The sequence below is a fragment of the Temnothorax longispinosus genome, chromosome 5 (assembly GCF_030848805.1).
Source record: "Temnothorax longispinosus isolate EJ_2023e chromosome 5, Tlon_JGU_v1, whole genome shotgun sequence".
Classification (NCBI taxonomy): domain Eukaryota; kingdom Metazoa; phylum Arthropoda; class Insecta; order Hymenoptera; family Formicidae; genus Temnothorax; species Temnothorax longispinosus.
In genome coordinates, this window is record NC_092362.1 from 8,327,485 (window position 1) to 8,344,543 (window position 17,059).

Below are 17,059 nucleotides of genomic sequence, written 5' to 3' on the forward strand. Positions count from 1 at the left end.
TCCGAAGATTTAGCGGGACGACGACGCGGAAGGCCGGCGGCGGAGGGAGAACACCGGAAAAGCGGAGCTTTCGGAGTCGTCTTGAGGCCGTCGGAGAGGGGGGAGCCTGGCCAGCTCTCCCCAGAAGAGGTTCGGACGAAGTCTGGTGTGCAGCTACCGGGGACCAAGAGGGGCAGGGTCCGGTAACTCGGGACAACAGCCCGAGGAGGACAAGTTAACTGTTCGGTGCCCTGGGGCTCACGATAAAGCTGTACCGCAAAAAACTACCCTCCCGGATTGTCGGGGCGACAATCTTGAAAGAGGGGGGGTAGTGTTACGCCCGTGCTGTACGCCCGTTCCGTGCGCTCATGCGGGTCGCCCCGTAGCGAGAAGTCGCGAATCGTCCTTAGCGACGGCTGTGTTATTGATAATTACGTCTGTCAGATTACGCTCCGGGTTTCCGTCACGATCGGACGTGTTAACCCGAGCTCCGTGTACAAACGAATCTTCATTAAACGAGTTCCTTTTATATAAATAACGAGCCTTATTTATTGAGCGAGTGCCGGAGTGCGCGTCGCGAGTGTGTGCAAGAGCGAGAGCGTGGCTAACGCCCGGCGAGCGTAACATTTTGGACGCCCCCAAGGAACTCGTTTAATGAAGATTCGTTTGTACACGGAGCTCGGGTTAACACGTCCGATCGTGACGGAAACCCGGAGCGTAATCTGACAGACGTAATTATCAATAACACAGCCGTCGCTAAGGACGATTCGCGACTTCTCGCTACGGGGTGACCCGCATGAGCGCACGGAACGGGCGTACAGCACGGGCGTAACAATACTTTAGTGAAAGTCCTACAACAAATTTCCTATACACTCCTACCAAATTCCCAATGTCACGTCTGACGGTATAATCAAGGCTATATTCCAGCCGCATAAATTTTTTTTTGATTTCCATCCTAATTGCACAGAACCTGAAAACAATATAAGAATAAATAATCACACCTTAACTTAACTGTCACAACAATCACTCAGCTGATGCGAGCACGCGTTCTTAAAGTAGTAGACACAAGCCTAGAGAACATGGCTGCCTTAAGGTACCCTTTCAAGCTTAAGCCCCATTTTCATGAATTACACTATAAACTTTTGGACAATTGCTTGTTAAGATTCCCCAGCATCACTAAAATTGATCGTAAATGAATATTACCAGCTTTATGAGACCCTTTATGCAATATAAATTCAGTTTGACACGCGGACCTAACAAAAATAAATGCATGTTCCGTAAGAATAAACTAAGAAAATTAAAATAAAATATAAATAAATTAATTAAAAACAGATTATTCATAAAAACGTAATAATATTCTTTTGTGCCTAAAGAATATTATCATGCTAAAATAATAATTACCTCATTAGCATTTTTTCAAACATGATTGTTATAAACAATTAATCTTTTGTGCCTAAAGAATATTATCATGCTAAAATAATAATTACCTCATTAGCATTTTTTCAAACATGATTGTTATAAACAATTAAATAATATTATTAACAGACCTAGTTAGTATGACTACTGGAACTATCACAAAAAGTCAAACAACTTTTGATTATAAACCATTGTTGGACCTCTCAAAATAAACTAATTAACAATAAAATTTATCATAAAAATATTATTAAAAATAATGAATAAAATCACTGCAGACACTCAGCAGAGCATGTCAAATAACCTCACAAAAAACCCCACATCATATCTCTTCTTAATTCCGAGATATAATTAAAAATTATGGAAATCCATAAAACACAAAAATTTTAAACAACCTAAAATAATGCCCTTAATTATCTGAACACAACAAAAGAAACTTCGTCTTTTTATCTCTTACCGTTCTCGAGTTATAAATTATTAAAGTTTCACATTTTGAATTTCCTATTCTTTGGACTTACAGAGACCAAATTACTTTTACATTAATATTTTAGTCTTTTATACATTTTAAGACCGAAAAATTTCATTTCTGAACGAAAATTTTGACACTTAATTATTATGATAAAAATGGAATCTCTCATATTCCTAAACACCAGTAACGTTAACGCCGATTTTCTATTTAAATTAATTAAACTAATAAACGAAATTAAAAATTGAACGTTCGTCCCATGAAAGACGAGGATAGTTTAATACTAGTTCACAGAGAGTGAGACAAAAATAGCCATAATAAATTTTTAATAAATTAAAATAAAATTAGAAAACAACTAGTTTGAGGTAAAAACAATATATATGTGTAAAAGGAATAATCATTAGAATCGTTCGATAGAAAAACATTTACTACATAATTATTTATTTTTACAACTTACTTTTATAAACAATTATAAACAAATTATTGACCATGTCAATAAATAATTTTAACTTATACCTCGGATCACGTATAACAATTTTTATATAAGTTTAAACCATGTCACTTTTCTAATGAAAGCTACACGAAAATCTAAAGGAAAAACCACCCGGTATAAGACAAAAGACCCGAAACCTACCCCGTGACAAACATATATATACATGTCCTCAGGTAGTTCTCAGGACATGGGAATTAATATTATAATATCCCATAAACCACAATCGTAAAAAAATCTCTTTTTATATACACTGATAACCTGAACATTTCCCATTGAAAATAATATATAAAGCATAATTTTTAATCAACTCCTATACCTAATTAATCGAAGAAATATATATCTTTAATTGTGTCCCAACACCCCATAATAAAACTCGTTCAGATATATATAAATTTCACATGTATATATAAAATCCGCATTAGCCACTCCGTAAAAATAATAATAACTTTTATTTCTGCAATTGTTTATTTACGAAATATTTATAACAACAAAATAAAGAATGCTCATAAACAAGATGATATTAGAAATTCAAAATCTCTTAAATAAAGAGAACATAACAATATTAATATGCAAATTAAAGAGTACCAATTTATTTAATTAATAATTTGTTATTAACAAATACATATATTAACAATAAAATTTTCCAATGTTATATTATACTTTAGTGAAAGTTCTGCAATATGTTTCCTATACACTCCCATCAAATTCCCAACCATTCGCGAGATATAAAAATAATAAAAATCTTATATATATATATATATATATATATATATATATATATACAATTTAATTTCACTGATTTCCCGTACTAATGAGAATGCTGACCACTCCTACCTGCATGATACATTATTAACATGATATTAGAATCATTATTACCACTGCTAAAATCACTTTTACCAATATTATTATTATTAACAAAATATATATATATACTTACTAAAATTAATATAAATCTCGAGTGTCAAACGCTGAAGCGCCACTCACGAACCTGAGAAAGATAGAATTGTACATGCGTAGCATAAGGAACGCGAATCCGAGCGAGATGCGAGTATTGTACGATTTGAAAGAGAGAAAGAGAGAGTCAGATATACTATAGTAACTGTTAGACGAAGAGAGCAATATCTTTTATACTTTAGACATGCTAATAATGACTTTAATTGTACTATTGAATTATTCTACCCTATGTAAAGTATGTCTAAAGAAAATTTAAATAATATTCAACATATATTTTCACATTTTAAAAATTCAAATATTAAAGATTTCTTAATTTTCTTTATAATAAAAGTCATATTGAAATTTCATAATGAAAGAAAGTATCGCTCTCAATACAAATCGCTGTTAGACTAGAGAATAAAAATAGAATTCAGACGAGTCACCTGTATGACTCATTCGAGTGAATCTAGTCTTTGCATAGACCATATATGGACATGTCGAAGCAGAGCGCAACGCATGACCATATAAGGTAATGAATTTCAAGATACCACCCTATGACTCATTGCTGGCAAGCGAGCCACACCACTAGAAGTAGACTCACATCCGCTAGACAACGCCTTATGACTCATTGTAACGAGGTGCGGTCACCTCCCACTACCGTTTCCAAAATTGTATAAAAGCGGAATCTTTCACCCTCTCGACGGAGAGTGTGGAACGAGCCAGGAAAGGTCACATATCTTATACTTGTTCCATCCTCCCACATAAGCCACTTGTATCGTAAAAGTTCTACAATAAATATCATACTTTTTATATCAAAAGAAAGATAAAGATTATTGAATTACCTACCTTCGACGGATCCAAGGAGCCATAATCTACATCGCCGACCAACAGCTAATTATCCTGGGGTTTTACCTCCTTAACTGCAAGAAAAAGAACCCATCAACGGAGACGTTCTGCCGGATCGAGCCACCTCGCATCACCCAGGACGTCACACCAACCATTCGCGAGATATAAAAATAATAAAAACCTTATTATACATAAACAATCTAATTTCATTGATTTGCTGTACTGATGAAAATACTAACCATTTCTACCTGCACGATACATTATTAACAAGATATTAGAAACATCATTACCACTGCTAAAATCACTTTTATCAATATTATTATTAACAAAATATATATATACTTACTAAAATTAATATAAATATCGAGCGTCAAGCGCCGAAACGTCACCCACGAACCTGAAAAGGTAGAATTGTATATGCGTAGCATAAGGAACGCGAATCCGAGCGAGATGCGAGTATTGTACAACCTAAAGAAGAGAAAGAGAGAGTCTGATATACCATATTAACTGTTAGACAAAGAGAGCAATATCTTTCATACTTTAGACATGCTAATAATAACTTTAATTGTACTATTGAATTATTCTACTGTATGTAAAGTATGTCTGAAGAAACTTAAATAATATTCAACATATATTTGCACATTTTAAAATATTAAAGATTTCTTATATTCCTTTATGATAAAAGTCATATTGAGATTTTATAATGAAGGAAGGCATCGCTCTCAATACAAATCGCTGTTAGAATAGAGAAGAAAAATATAATTCAGATGAGTCACCTGTATGACTCATTCGAGTGAATCTAGTCCTCGCATAGACCATATATGGACATGTCGAAGCAGAGCGCAATGCATGACCATATAAGGTAATGAATCTCAAGACACCACCCTATGATTCATTGATGGCAAGCGAGCCACACCACTAGAAGTAGACTCATATCCGCTAGACAACGCCTTATGACTCATTGTAACGAGGTGCGGTCACCTCCCACTACCGTTTCCAAAATTGTATAAAAGCGGAACCTTTCACCCTCTCGATGGAGAGTGTGGAACGAGCCAGGAAAGGTCACATATCTTATACTTGTTCCATCCTCCCATATAAACCACTTGTATCGTAAAAGTTCTACAATAAATATCATACTCTTTTATATAAAAAAAAAGATAAAGATTATTGAATATCTACCTTCAACGGATCCAAGGAGCCATAATCTACATCGTCGACCAACAGCTAATTATCCTGGGGTTTTACCTCCTTAACTGCAAGAAGACGAACCCATCAACGGAGACGTTCTGCCGGATCGAGCCACCTCGCATTACCCAGGACGTCACAGCTGCCATAAGGACATTATAAAATACCATTGTAAATATATTGTAAATACCATTGTAGTATATTGTAAATATATTGTAAATACCGCTGTAAATATATTGTAATTACATTTAGATATTTAGGAAAATAAATGACTCATATGTATATATGTATGTTTTTATATTGTAATGAATTTTTACAATACATTATTTTTGTGTATCCATGAATTGTGTGAATTATCAAATCCTAACCACTTTACATAAACCTCATCCCTTCTTTTGCGCAAAACTTTTTCAACGAGATACACGTCGGGATTAGCAACGCGATGTAACTCGTATTCGTAGAAGCCGCCGGCGACGCACAGTGGGAAATTCCGTGCTGTTTTTGGACAAAATTCTTGTGACAGCACAATTTTTAAGATATCCCGTTGATTTTTTTTTTTAAATGCTCAGGAAGACTTGTGCATTAATGCAGTACTGCGGAAATATATTTGTCGCACAACGAAAATTGTTAAACATAGAGTGCAATCCAGTAAATATGAAATTCATGCAAAAAACGGTAATCCCTTCATAGACACAAGCTTCTAAGGTATAGTTTAACCGAGATGGATATCATTTTAACTATGTTTCAAGTCGCTGATAACAAATTCAAGCTTTAAATTTCAAAATTAATTTGTTTAAACAAATTATCTCAAAGTAAGATGTTTTATAAATTTTCATTTCAAAATCTGTGGATACAATTACATAGAAAAAACATAGTAGGCCTTCAAAGTAATATCTTTTAGATCCAAATTGTTAATAATAATTTACGATTATTTTTTTAACCTAAAGTATAATATCTCCTATATCTTTATTTAAAGGAATTAACGGAAGATCATCAAGCGAAATGAGTATAATTTTCATGATTTTTGATAGCTGATTACGAATTCAACCTCAGAATTGCAAAATTAATTTGTTTAAACAAATTTATTTAAACAAATTATCTGAAAATAATATTTTTTATGAATATTTATTTTAAAATCATTCTGCAGATGGAATTACATAGAAAAAATAGAAAAAGCCTTCAAAGTAACACAATTGTAGATCTAAATTGTTAATAATAAAAGTTGATTATTTTTTTATAATATCTTTTATTTAGTAGATAAATAAAGAAACGCTCGAATGTCAAAATAAATAGGAATAGAGGCCAACAATCGAGCAAACACGTAGATGTCAATTTAAAGTAAATTTAATAAACATACTTATATACAACGGAACGTTTCAACCGCACAGGGTCTTCTTCAGCCGTTTTAAATTAAAAATTACATAGAGTCGCGCAAAGTGAAAATTAACATGTTAAAAAGTAATACAGTAAAAAATAAATAAATTAATACAGTAAAAAATAAATAAATTAAAAAGTAGCCATTTCTTGATAGTAAATGACAAAGTCGTCTGGAGTCACATCTCACATGAGAGCATTCAAATTAAACCTTGTATATGAATAATAAAATTGTATATAAATAAGTATCTGTGAATCTATTGTAAAATGTAAAATTATATATATGTGAATGTCTATAGTCATTTCGCAAGTATGCAGTCAACATTTATTTAGTATTACACAATAAATACCGCGTCAAGGTAACATATTATAAAAAAATAATCAACCTTTATTATTAACAATTTAAATCCACAAGGTGTTACTTCGAAGGCTTTTACTATTTTTTTTATGTAATTTCATCTGCAAAATGATTTTGAAATGAATATTCATAAAAAATATTATTTTCAGATAATTTGTTTAAATAAATTTGTTTAAACAAATTAATTTTATAATTCTGAGGTTGAATTCGTAATCAGCTATCAAAAATCATGAAAATTATATTCATTTTGCTTGATAATCTTTCGTTAATTCCTTTAAATAAAGATATAGAAGATATTATACTTTAAGTTAAAAAAATAATTGTAAATTATTATTAACAATTTGGATCTAAAAGATATTACTTTGAAGGCCTACTATGTTTTTTCTATGTAATTGTATCTACAGATTTTTAAATAAAAATTTATAAAACATCTTACTTTGAGATAATTTGTTTAAACAAATTAATTTTGAAATTTAAAGCTTGAATTTGTTATCAGCGACTTGAAACATAGTTAAAATGATATCCATTTCGGTTAAACTATACCCTAGAAGCTTGTGTCTATGAAGGGATTACCGTTTTTTGCATGAATTTCATATTTACTGGATTGCACTCTATGTTTAACAATTTTCGTTGTGCGACAAATATATTTCCGCAGTACTGCATTAATGCACAAGTCTTCCTGAGCATTTAAAAAAAAAAATCAACGGGATATCTTAAAAATTGTGCTGTCACAAGAATTTTGTCCAAAAACAGCACGGAATTTCCCACTGTGCGACGGGTTTTCCGCAGGAATCTTCCAACAGATACGTCACAGGATTAGTTTTCTGCACTTTGACGATTCTAAACACCTCCGTGGTCCAATTTGGCGTGTATCCTTTTTCGAAGATTGTCTTGAATTTACTCACGCGTACCGAATCGCCCACTTTGAATCGCGCGGGAGCAGCGATCTTTACGTGGCTGTACACCGTTGTTAGGAGCTTGTCGGCGATCGCGGGGGTAACATCGATGGGTCGCATGCCGATAGTTCGATGCTTTCGCGCGTTGTAATCCGATACGAGACCTGGCAGCGAGTCGATCCATTTGTAATTTCCATTGCGCGTAAACATTTTCCACATGTCGTTCTTGAGCGTGCGATTGAATCGTTCGACGACCGATGCCTTCATTACGGAATATGTCGAATAGTGATTGATATTATGTTTCTTCAAGAGTTTCTGCACGTTTGCGTTGTAAAATTCTTTTCCCTTGTCAGTCTGCAGATTTTTCGGGCATCTTCCGCCGTCTCGAATTATTTTCGCGATCGCCGCAGTAACCTCGGGTCCGCTCTTGGTCTTGAGCGGTACGGCCCATGCGTGCTTGCTCAGCACGTCGATAACGGTGAGTATGTAGTGGTAGCCTCTGTTAAATCGCGTGTATGGGCGCATCTCGACCACATCCGCCTGCCACAGGTCATCGTATCTGCGCACTATAACGCGTCTTCGAGAAAAATTTCTTCTCGCAGGAGCGTGTAATTCTTCCACCAGCCTCCGTTTCTCAGTTGATTGCTTCTTACCAGCCATGACGATGACGCTCAACTGACGCAGATATCAGATGTACGTTCTTATCTATTCGCGATGATTTGCAATTACATCTTGAATCATCTTTTGAAGTTCGTTTAGGGTAATTTGCACGTTATTCTGGAATGCGGCCATCTTTCTCTCCATTTCATCCTGTCGATCTTTCAAAATTTGCACGCTCTGCTGCACGTAACGTTTATTGGCTGCATCGCCATCATCTACAGGCGGCGCTATCCGTCGAATCTTGCGCGATTTCGCGTCAAAGTCGGTGGCGACCATGCAAAGAGCGTTATCGCGCACGTAATTTCTGATTAATCCTCTCCATTGATAGTACGGTTCCGCACCGCCTCTTCCGAGCGATATACCAAACTTGTTGATCGGCATTTCGATGTTGATTGAATGACTCGCTGTCGCGCCACTTAATTTATAATAAGTCCAGCCTCGCGAAGTTCCTCGATAATCGACAGGATTTCGTTATCGTGACCGGTGTGAGCCGCTAGGCGCGAAGCTTCGAGCAATCGGAGACGATCTACAAGCTCGTTGGGATCGTCCCAACATAATCGATCTTGTTGTCGTTTAATGTCATGGTACGCGGTACACCTTTTCCAGCTTCTTTACCTGAAATCGACGATGCAATTATATGGTCGATCTTGTTGCCTGTCATGGCACGCGGTATACCTTTTCCAGCTTTTTTACCCGAAATCAACGGTGCGATTACATATTTATACTTGTATCCCCTGTTGCCCAGTAATCGAGCATGCGCATTGTGTTTTTGTTTATGAACACTCGTCATTAACAGAATGCTCTTGTACGTTTGCATATCGTCCTCCGTGTAGATATCGTCATCGGGATATTTCTTAAAAATCAACTCGTAAAGACCAGGTGTGCCGATATATGGTACGCCGTCGATAATTATCTTATCCGCGTTGTCCACTTGAAAACGTTTATTACCGAGCATCATTCCATCGTTGGTAAATTTAACACCGTACACGTAGTCTATACCGCTTTCTTCATCGCCGCTCAGAACTGCCCCGACGTACTTTTGGCTCAATGAACCCAATTCATCTCGCAACGTTTCTTGACCCTCAGGTGTTTGTAACTGCTGTCGAGCGGACTTCACAAGTGGGTCATTCGTGGTTTCGAAAACATCTTCGTTTGCGAGTGATTCGAGCATTGCAGGTTGTACGGAAGGTGCAGAGGTTATCGGTGGTTCATTCAATGGACCTTTCGATCGTTTCGCTTTACGCGGTTGTAAAATTTTGGTTATTTCGCTCAAATTAGATGGCACATTTATCGATCGTTTCAACGTAACCGGAGTTGAAGCCATTACGGAGTCGTTAAACGAGGCGTTTGGTCGTTGTCGTTTGAGCTTCGGCTCTTCGTCTTCCCACGCCGTTTCATTCTCAATCTTTGACACGTCAGATTCTTTGCCAACGGTGTTTTCGGCAATCTGCCTTAGAGGCTCGATGATGGGCTTAAAGTGTCTCTCCAACGCGATATCTTCCTCCACTTTACCAGTTTTCAAGGCGTGATACTTTTTGCGAATCGAATTGTTCGTTTTCGCAATTTGATTTGCTATTCTCTCGCGCTCTCTAATCTCCTCGCTGCTGTCCATGTTGCGCTAACGTTGTTCAATCGACGCGTCGACAACAACTAACCACGTTTCGGTATCGCAAAGTCGTTAAATCCTTTCCTGTATCAACCATTCGAAATCGCGCTGTCCTTGTCTATCACCACGAATCCGTACTTTTGTTGCCAACATGTATGACACAATTTACTGAAATCATTGTAAGACATATCTGTGTTTACGTGATCGTTGTATATGTGTTTCAGATTGGTACCATCTTGTTTAAACATAATCAATAAATTCGCGTTGTCGCATATAAGATGCTTTGGTATCTTCGCATACGTCTGACAAAGATAGAAAGAGTCAACGTCCGCGTGCCGGCCCATTGCAAAGTATTCTCTTATCGTATCCTGCTTGTCGCACGCCACGTCATCAAAGATAAAAATAGAATTCGGGAGCGCCTCGCTCGGCGGAATGACGTCACTGTTATTCGAGAACGTAAAGTAGCCAATCTCTTCTATCGGTGTTAGTATATTCTCCAAATATCGATATTTCAGTTGTTGCAATGATTTTGAGTATACATACACGTTCTCGAAACACCGTGCGGACTTTCCAGCAAGCTTATCAAGACGTTTGTCTTGCCGCAATTCGACGGACCGCAGATGATACCGCGTATAGAAATCGGTAGCATGCCTCCATGTTTGCGTACCTCTTTCGTTAACTGCATCCTATCGTCAAAGTTTGTCACTTTGATCGTCCGCAATTGTCGTACAAACCGCATTTTACCTCCCCTCCACAACAAATGAAATGCAGAGAAAGCTGGCCTATTTATAGAGACGTGTAGAGCTGAGATGCTCAGTCTTTAAAATGATTTTGCTCGTGTCGGATAACAGCGATATTTACGATTAACCGCCGAGCAGTTAAAGTATATACCAAAGGTCATTCTACTGCGACAGTTTTATAATCACATAGATTATTTGTGGGATAAGCTTCCTGAACATATCAAGGCAGATTTGGAGGTTCAGCAATATCGGCGCTGTTTAATACATTATAATTTGCCGTGTCAGCAAACGCACATCGATGGTCCGCCGCCGTTGATAAAAAACTGCGGCGAATGCCGCCGAAGATAGGTCGAGGTCTGCTGAATCGCGTGATAAACGCGCTTCTGATCGAATTACATATCCCCGGCTATCAATTTTGCGGACCGGGAACTCGTTTAAAAACACGATTGGCAAGAGGTGATCGGGGTATTAATCCATTGGACGCAGCGTGTCGCGAGCACGACATAGCCTACTCGCGTAGCAACGATCTCGCAGAACGACACGTGGCAGACAATATACTCGCCGCGGAAGCGCAAAAACGTGTCACCGCGAACAATTCGACTCTCGGAGAAAGAGCTGCGGCTACAGCCGTCTGGGCGGCCATAAAGGCTAAAACGAAACTCGGTATGGGTTTGAAAACGAAGAAAAAGATGAAAAAGACCAAGCGAATACTTCCGGTAGCGAAACGCGGCGGTATCCTACCGATCCTGCCGTTATTAGGGGTTCTCGGCTCGTTGGTCGGCGGAGCGGCGGGAGTCGCAAAGGCTGTGAATGATAACAAAGCCGCGCGACGTCAGCTGGAAGAGATGCAACGTCACAATCGCGCCATGGAAGGTCACGGACTTTATCTCGCTCCGTACAAACGCGGACGGGGAGTCTCGAGAAAAAAAAAACGTCTAAGAGACGCTAAAAATCCCCAAGGGTGTAACTACCAATGTACAACTGCAACAATTGGCAAAACGTATGCGCATTCCATATTTTAGAGGTATTTTCATGCGCGACTCGTTACCGATCGGCGGTATATGTCGAAACGAGAGCGGTATCGTGAATTTGGATAATACTGAAGGACTCGGTACTCACTGGGTGGCGTACGCGAAAAGGGGAGATCGTGCCATATTTCGACAGTTTTGGCAATCTTCGACCACCGAGAGAATTGGCGCAGTATCTAGAGAACAATGTAATAGAGTACGCCTTATTAGCTATACGATCAGACCAATTGCGGACAACTGTGTCTGCGTTTTCTACAGTCGGTTGACAATCAATTTAAAGACCGGCGTTACGCTGTTTAATCTCAGTATTTATTCAAACATGTCACTGACATTTACGCTCACCGGCAAGAGCAGCATCCTCGCGGTAAGCTACTTTCCCGCCGTGGATTTGAGCGATGGCGATTACGAGCTCGGTCTAACAGATTTTGAAACCTATCACACGATACCGAATGTAAATTCGTCGAACAATAAATTCTACTATGACGACGACGACGACAAGGAGATTACCATTCCCGAAGGATCGTACGAACTGCGTGATATAGACATGTATCTGAAACGCGCTTTTTTATGGGACCAATCCAATAATGTCTCGACAAACGAAGATGAACCGCACCCATTGATTATTATTCATGCTAATAATAATACGATGAAGAGCGAGATCAAGTGCGCTTATCGGATAAATTTCACAACACCGAACAACATTGGATCGCTGCTGGGATTTTTAGCGAATCGCGTGCTGGAGTCGCGACAATGGCACGAATCGGGTGTTCCGCTAAATATCATCAACGTAAACATCATTCGCATAGAGTGTAACGTGACCGCGGGTGCGTACAGCAACGACAAGTACGTGCACACGATACACGAGTTTTCACCGAGCGTGCCACCAGGATATAAGATATCGGAAACGCCGGCACAGATCATTTACCTTCCGATCATCGTACGGAGCATTTCGGACTTGACGCTTCGCGTCAGGACTGGATCAGGACGGTCGATTGATTGATTTTCGCGGAGAAGAGATCACCGTTAGACTGCATGTACGAAGACGACAGCGATAACGTGAGATGCTCGTACTGAACGAAGCTGAGCAGGTGCAACAGACGAGAAACAAAAAGACAATCCGATCGCCAAAGAAGAAACTTACTGCGTCGAACGTTGAATTTTTGAAATCATTGGGTTTCGTCGTACGAAATGGCTAATATCTTAAACATTGGAGGTGAACCGATCTTTGACGACAGCGTTGTCAAGATTAAGACACACACATACAATCCGTACGCCAACACAACGTTTGGACATAACGATGAGATAAGAATACCCATACAACAGCAGGATTTATACACGTTGCCGTGTGAGAGCTTTCTCTATGTTGAAGGACGATTGGTAATAAAGAGAAGGAATGACGAGTCTGTGACAACGCTTGCGAATAATTGCGTGGCGTTCATGTTTGATGAAATTCGATACGAGCTCAACGATGTGGAGGTTGATCGCAACAGAAACGTTGGCATAACCAGTACTATCAAGAACTACGTATCGCTATCGTATAATGATTCTCAACTCATGCGGAATGCTGGCTGGGACGTTACATCGAGCATACCGGAAGGATACTTCAACTTTTGCGTACCGCTCAAGTTGTTGCTGGGCTTTTGCGAGGATTACAAACGCGTGGTTGTTAACGCTCGTCACGAATTAATTTTGATACGAGCGCGTAGCGATAACAATTGCATTGTAGGAAATCCTGCGACGGAGCCGGAAATCGAATTGTTTAAAATACAGTGGCGAATGCCTCACGTTACGTTAAACGAGGTCAATAAACTATCTATGCTACGGGCCTTGGAAAGCGGGCGATATCTTAGTGTCAGTTTCCGTTCGTGGGATCTGTATGAGTATCCCATGTTGCAGAGCACGACCAAGCATTCGTGGGCCATCAAAATGGCGACTCAGCTAGAGAAGCCGCGGTACGTTATCTTTGCGCTGCAGACCGGCCGCAAGAATATCATGTCTCAAAATGTTAGCGTATTCGATACTGTAACTTGACCAACGTGAAACTTTATTTAAACTCTGAATTTTATCCGTACGATGACATGAATCTGGATTTTGGCAAAAATCGAGACGCCGTTCTTTTCGATATGTATGCGCGTTTTCGTAAAACTTATTACGGATACGATTTCTTCGATACGTTTTGCAGCTTGTATACATTCCTGATGGAAGAACCTTTTGTTGTCATTGATTGCTCGTGACAAAACGAATCTGTCAAGAGCGCCACCGTGGATGTGCGAATAGAATTTGATTGTAAAGAAAATGTACCTGCAAATACTACCGCCTATTGTCTCATCTTGCATGATCGCGTAATCGAATACTGTCCGTTGTCAAACGTAGTGCGCAAACTCATGTAAATTGCAATATCAGCAGATATTGCAATATAAGCAGATAAAACCGGCTTTATTCATCAAACCAATTCCCCGGGGGCTTCGCCCCCGGGGTACAAAATACATAATATAGGGCACGGCTTTAGGCCGCACGTCGGGCTTATTTAATTTCATGGGCGGGGGACAAGAGGCCCCCCCCGCCAGTGGGCCATCGCAGGACGCACTGGGGGACTAATCCCAGACGCGGTCATATGAGTAAATATCACAGCTGTATGGCCCCTGGGCCTATCACAGTAAGTGGGCGTCGATTAAAACTGACCCAGGGGCCCACGTGCGGCATATCTCGTTGATAAAATAATAATGCGTTAACGCTTGTCTCGCGGTCACTCACACTCGGGTAAAATATAATATAAGGCACGCGACATTCACTCTCGGAACATATATGCCCACACAAATAAGTACGAAAAAAAAGTAAAATACAATTAGAAGTAGAGAAAATACGAAATAAAAAAAGACAATAGAAAAGTATAAATATAAAGGCAAGAGTAGAGTAAGAGTAAAAAAAAACAGAAAAAGACAAACAGTGTAAAACGTCGTGGGCAGGACATTGAGCTATGTACAATAGTAATTGAGTGACCTGCGTAGCCACCCAATGTGTAAAATAATAATAAGTTACGCGACATTCATACTCGTATTACACAGAATCACAAGGGACTGAAAAAGCGCCGCTCCTATTCGCTGGTGGGCCAACGCCGGCGAATTGCGCGAGGTGGAGTGGCCGGTACCCCATCAGCGGGGGGACGCGAAGGAGCGGCGTACTGGCGCACGCCGGACACGTGCTCCACGTAAATGTCTCTGGACCAGCGAATGGTATCCGAGACAATGAGACGGCTCATCATGGTTGCATACGCGCTGCCCACGCGCAGCAATCTCAACACCCCTTCATTGTTCGGATCCCACGAGCCGAGGGCGCCAACGACGAAGGCCGTCACGACCACACGGTACCCCTTGCGCTGGAGCGCCTCAGCAAAGAGAGAATACTTGGCAAGTTTCCTCTCCCTTGCGTCCTCGAACGCCTGCCAACGGTTCTCAAAGGGCACCGTCACGTCGCAGATGACGACACTCTTGGAGGGCTCGTGCCTGATCACAAGATCAGGCCGTAACCCCTCAAGTTCCCCCTCGACGCCCTCGATCCGCCGGTTCACCCGTTTATCTCCCGGCAGCCGACAAGCCTTCCAGAGACGGTGCAGGACGGCGTCGTGCCTCAGCTGTATGGCGGCCGAGTGGACGCCGCAGTGATTCAAAACATGGGGAAGGGTCTCGGCTGCCCCCCCGCAACGCCGACACCTCTTGTCCGGCTCCCCCCAACGGCGTGCACCGTTAAGAGGGAGGACATTTAACTTGGCGCGGTGGATAAAGCGCCAGTCGGCGAAGCGGGTGAAGCTGCCATTACGGACGAAGTGATTGCTCGCCCTCGCCCGCAACGACACCTCGAACACCTTCCCCTGGTCAGGCTTGTTTAGTAGCCGGTCAGTATAATATTCTACTACAGCTGAGCGCAAACGATGTACCACCTGGGAGCGAGCTCCTGGTGGCATTTTCACCGTCGCGCCCCTGGCACCCCGGCACACTACCATCATCTCCTCGGTAGCCGCACACCATTCCCACCAAAGCGACAATCTCTCGGACTGTCTCCGCGCGGCATTCCGAGCCCTCGACCACAGGGAGCGCTCACCGCCGTCTCGCATCCGACCCTCGAGCGAACCCGAAAAAAAGGACGCGAGCTCCTCGTTAGTTGGAGGATGACCGATACGCCTCGCTACAACCCCCCGCAGCGACGCCCACGCGAGCCCCCTGACCGTCTCGTCGCCAGCCGTAAGCATACGGAAGGCGTGCGCGACGGACAGGACGTCCGCGAGGTCGGCGAGCGGAAGCAGTCCACAACCCCCCCGGCTGGGAGGGAGGTAAACTGGTTCCGCGCTTGCACGCTGCGGGAGATTGAGCCAGGCTTTAGCGGCCCTCCGGATCAATTTGTCCGCAGCTATTAAAGGACGCTTCTCCACTGCAGCCCCCCGAAGCAGAAAGTCCATCCGCGGCAACAGGTGGGTTGCAACGACTTCGACTCTCTGCCACGGGGTAAGCAGGGATCGGTCTACCGCCCGGAGACCCCCGAGCAGACCATCAATGGTCTGAAATGGTGTAGCGTCAACCGAGAATCCAGTCGGTACGCCAAAGTGACGATAAGGCTCGCCCTCTGCCAGATGATGAATAGGCTGTCCCTGGATTTCGAACATTGTGGGTAGAACCCTGCTGCCCGTCCCCGCACCGACGTGCAGGGTGACACATTTAGCAGGGTTGAACCGCAAACCTACCGACAACGCTGCGGCCTCTACGGCCTCTACGGCAGCCTCCGCATTCCCTCGGGCGAATCGGCAACGAGTGCAATGTCGTCCGCGTACGCTAGGATATAAAGCGTGAGCCCCATAATTCCAACCCCACATCGAGCGCGTTAGCTGCACGCAGCAACACGTCGATACCAAAGTTGAAACCGATCGGGCTCCACGGACAACCTTGCCGCACCCCCGAGCGAACAGGGATGGGCGCAGTGAGCCCGTCGACCGTTTGCACCCGCGTGGAGCATCCATCATACTTGGACCTCCATATATTGATGTAGCCCCCCGGCACCCCGGCGCGAACGAAAGCACGGTGGATCGTCGAG

At 41.4% G+C, this 17,059-nt stretch overlaps 2 protein-coding genes across 2 annotated transcripts; one reads left to right on the forward strand and one right to left on the reverse strand.

The window, feature by feature from the left end:
- Nucleotides 1–13,165: 13,165 nt before the first annotated feature.
- LOC139812882 (uncharacterized) lies at nucleotides 13,166–14,008 on the forward strand. Its single transcript, XM_071777992.1, has 2 exons — nucleotides 13,166–13,639; nucleotides 13,748–14,008. Exons 1-2 carry the CDS (start codon nucleotides 13,166–13,168, stop codon nucleotides 14,006–14,008), a joined length of 735 nt encoding a protein of 244 aa, XP_071634093.1.
- A 1,063-nt stretch (nucleotides 14,009–15,071) lies between these two features.
- Nucleotides 15,072–16,634, reverse strand: LOC139812883 (uncharacterized protein T26G10.4-like). The gene has a single exon (XM_071777993.1). The coding sequence runs from the start codon at nucleotides 16,632–16,634 to the stop codon at nucleotides 15,072–15,074; it is 1,563 nt and encodes a 520-aa protein (XP_071634094.1).
- Nucleotides 16,635–17,059: the final 425 nt, after the last annotated feature.

Bases quoted from the DNA above. Each gene is read 5' to 3' on its own strand.
- LOC139812882 (XM_071777992.1), top strand. From the start codon at position 13,166: ATGGCTAATATCTTAAACATTGGAGGTGAACCGATCTTTGACGACAGC. The intron at 13,640-13,747 runs GTTGTTAACGCT...TTTAAAATACAG, and splicing joins GCGAGGATTACAAACGCGTG to TGGCGAATGCCTCACGTTAC.
- LOC139812883 (XM_071777993.1), bottom strand. From the start codon at position 16,634: ATGTTCGAAATCCAGGGACAGCCTATTCATCATCTGGCAGAGGGCGAG.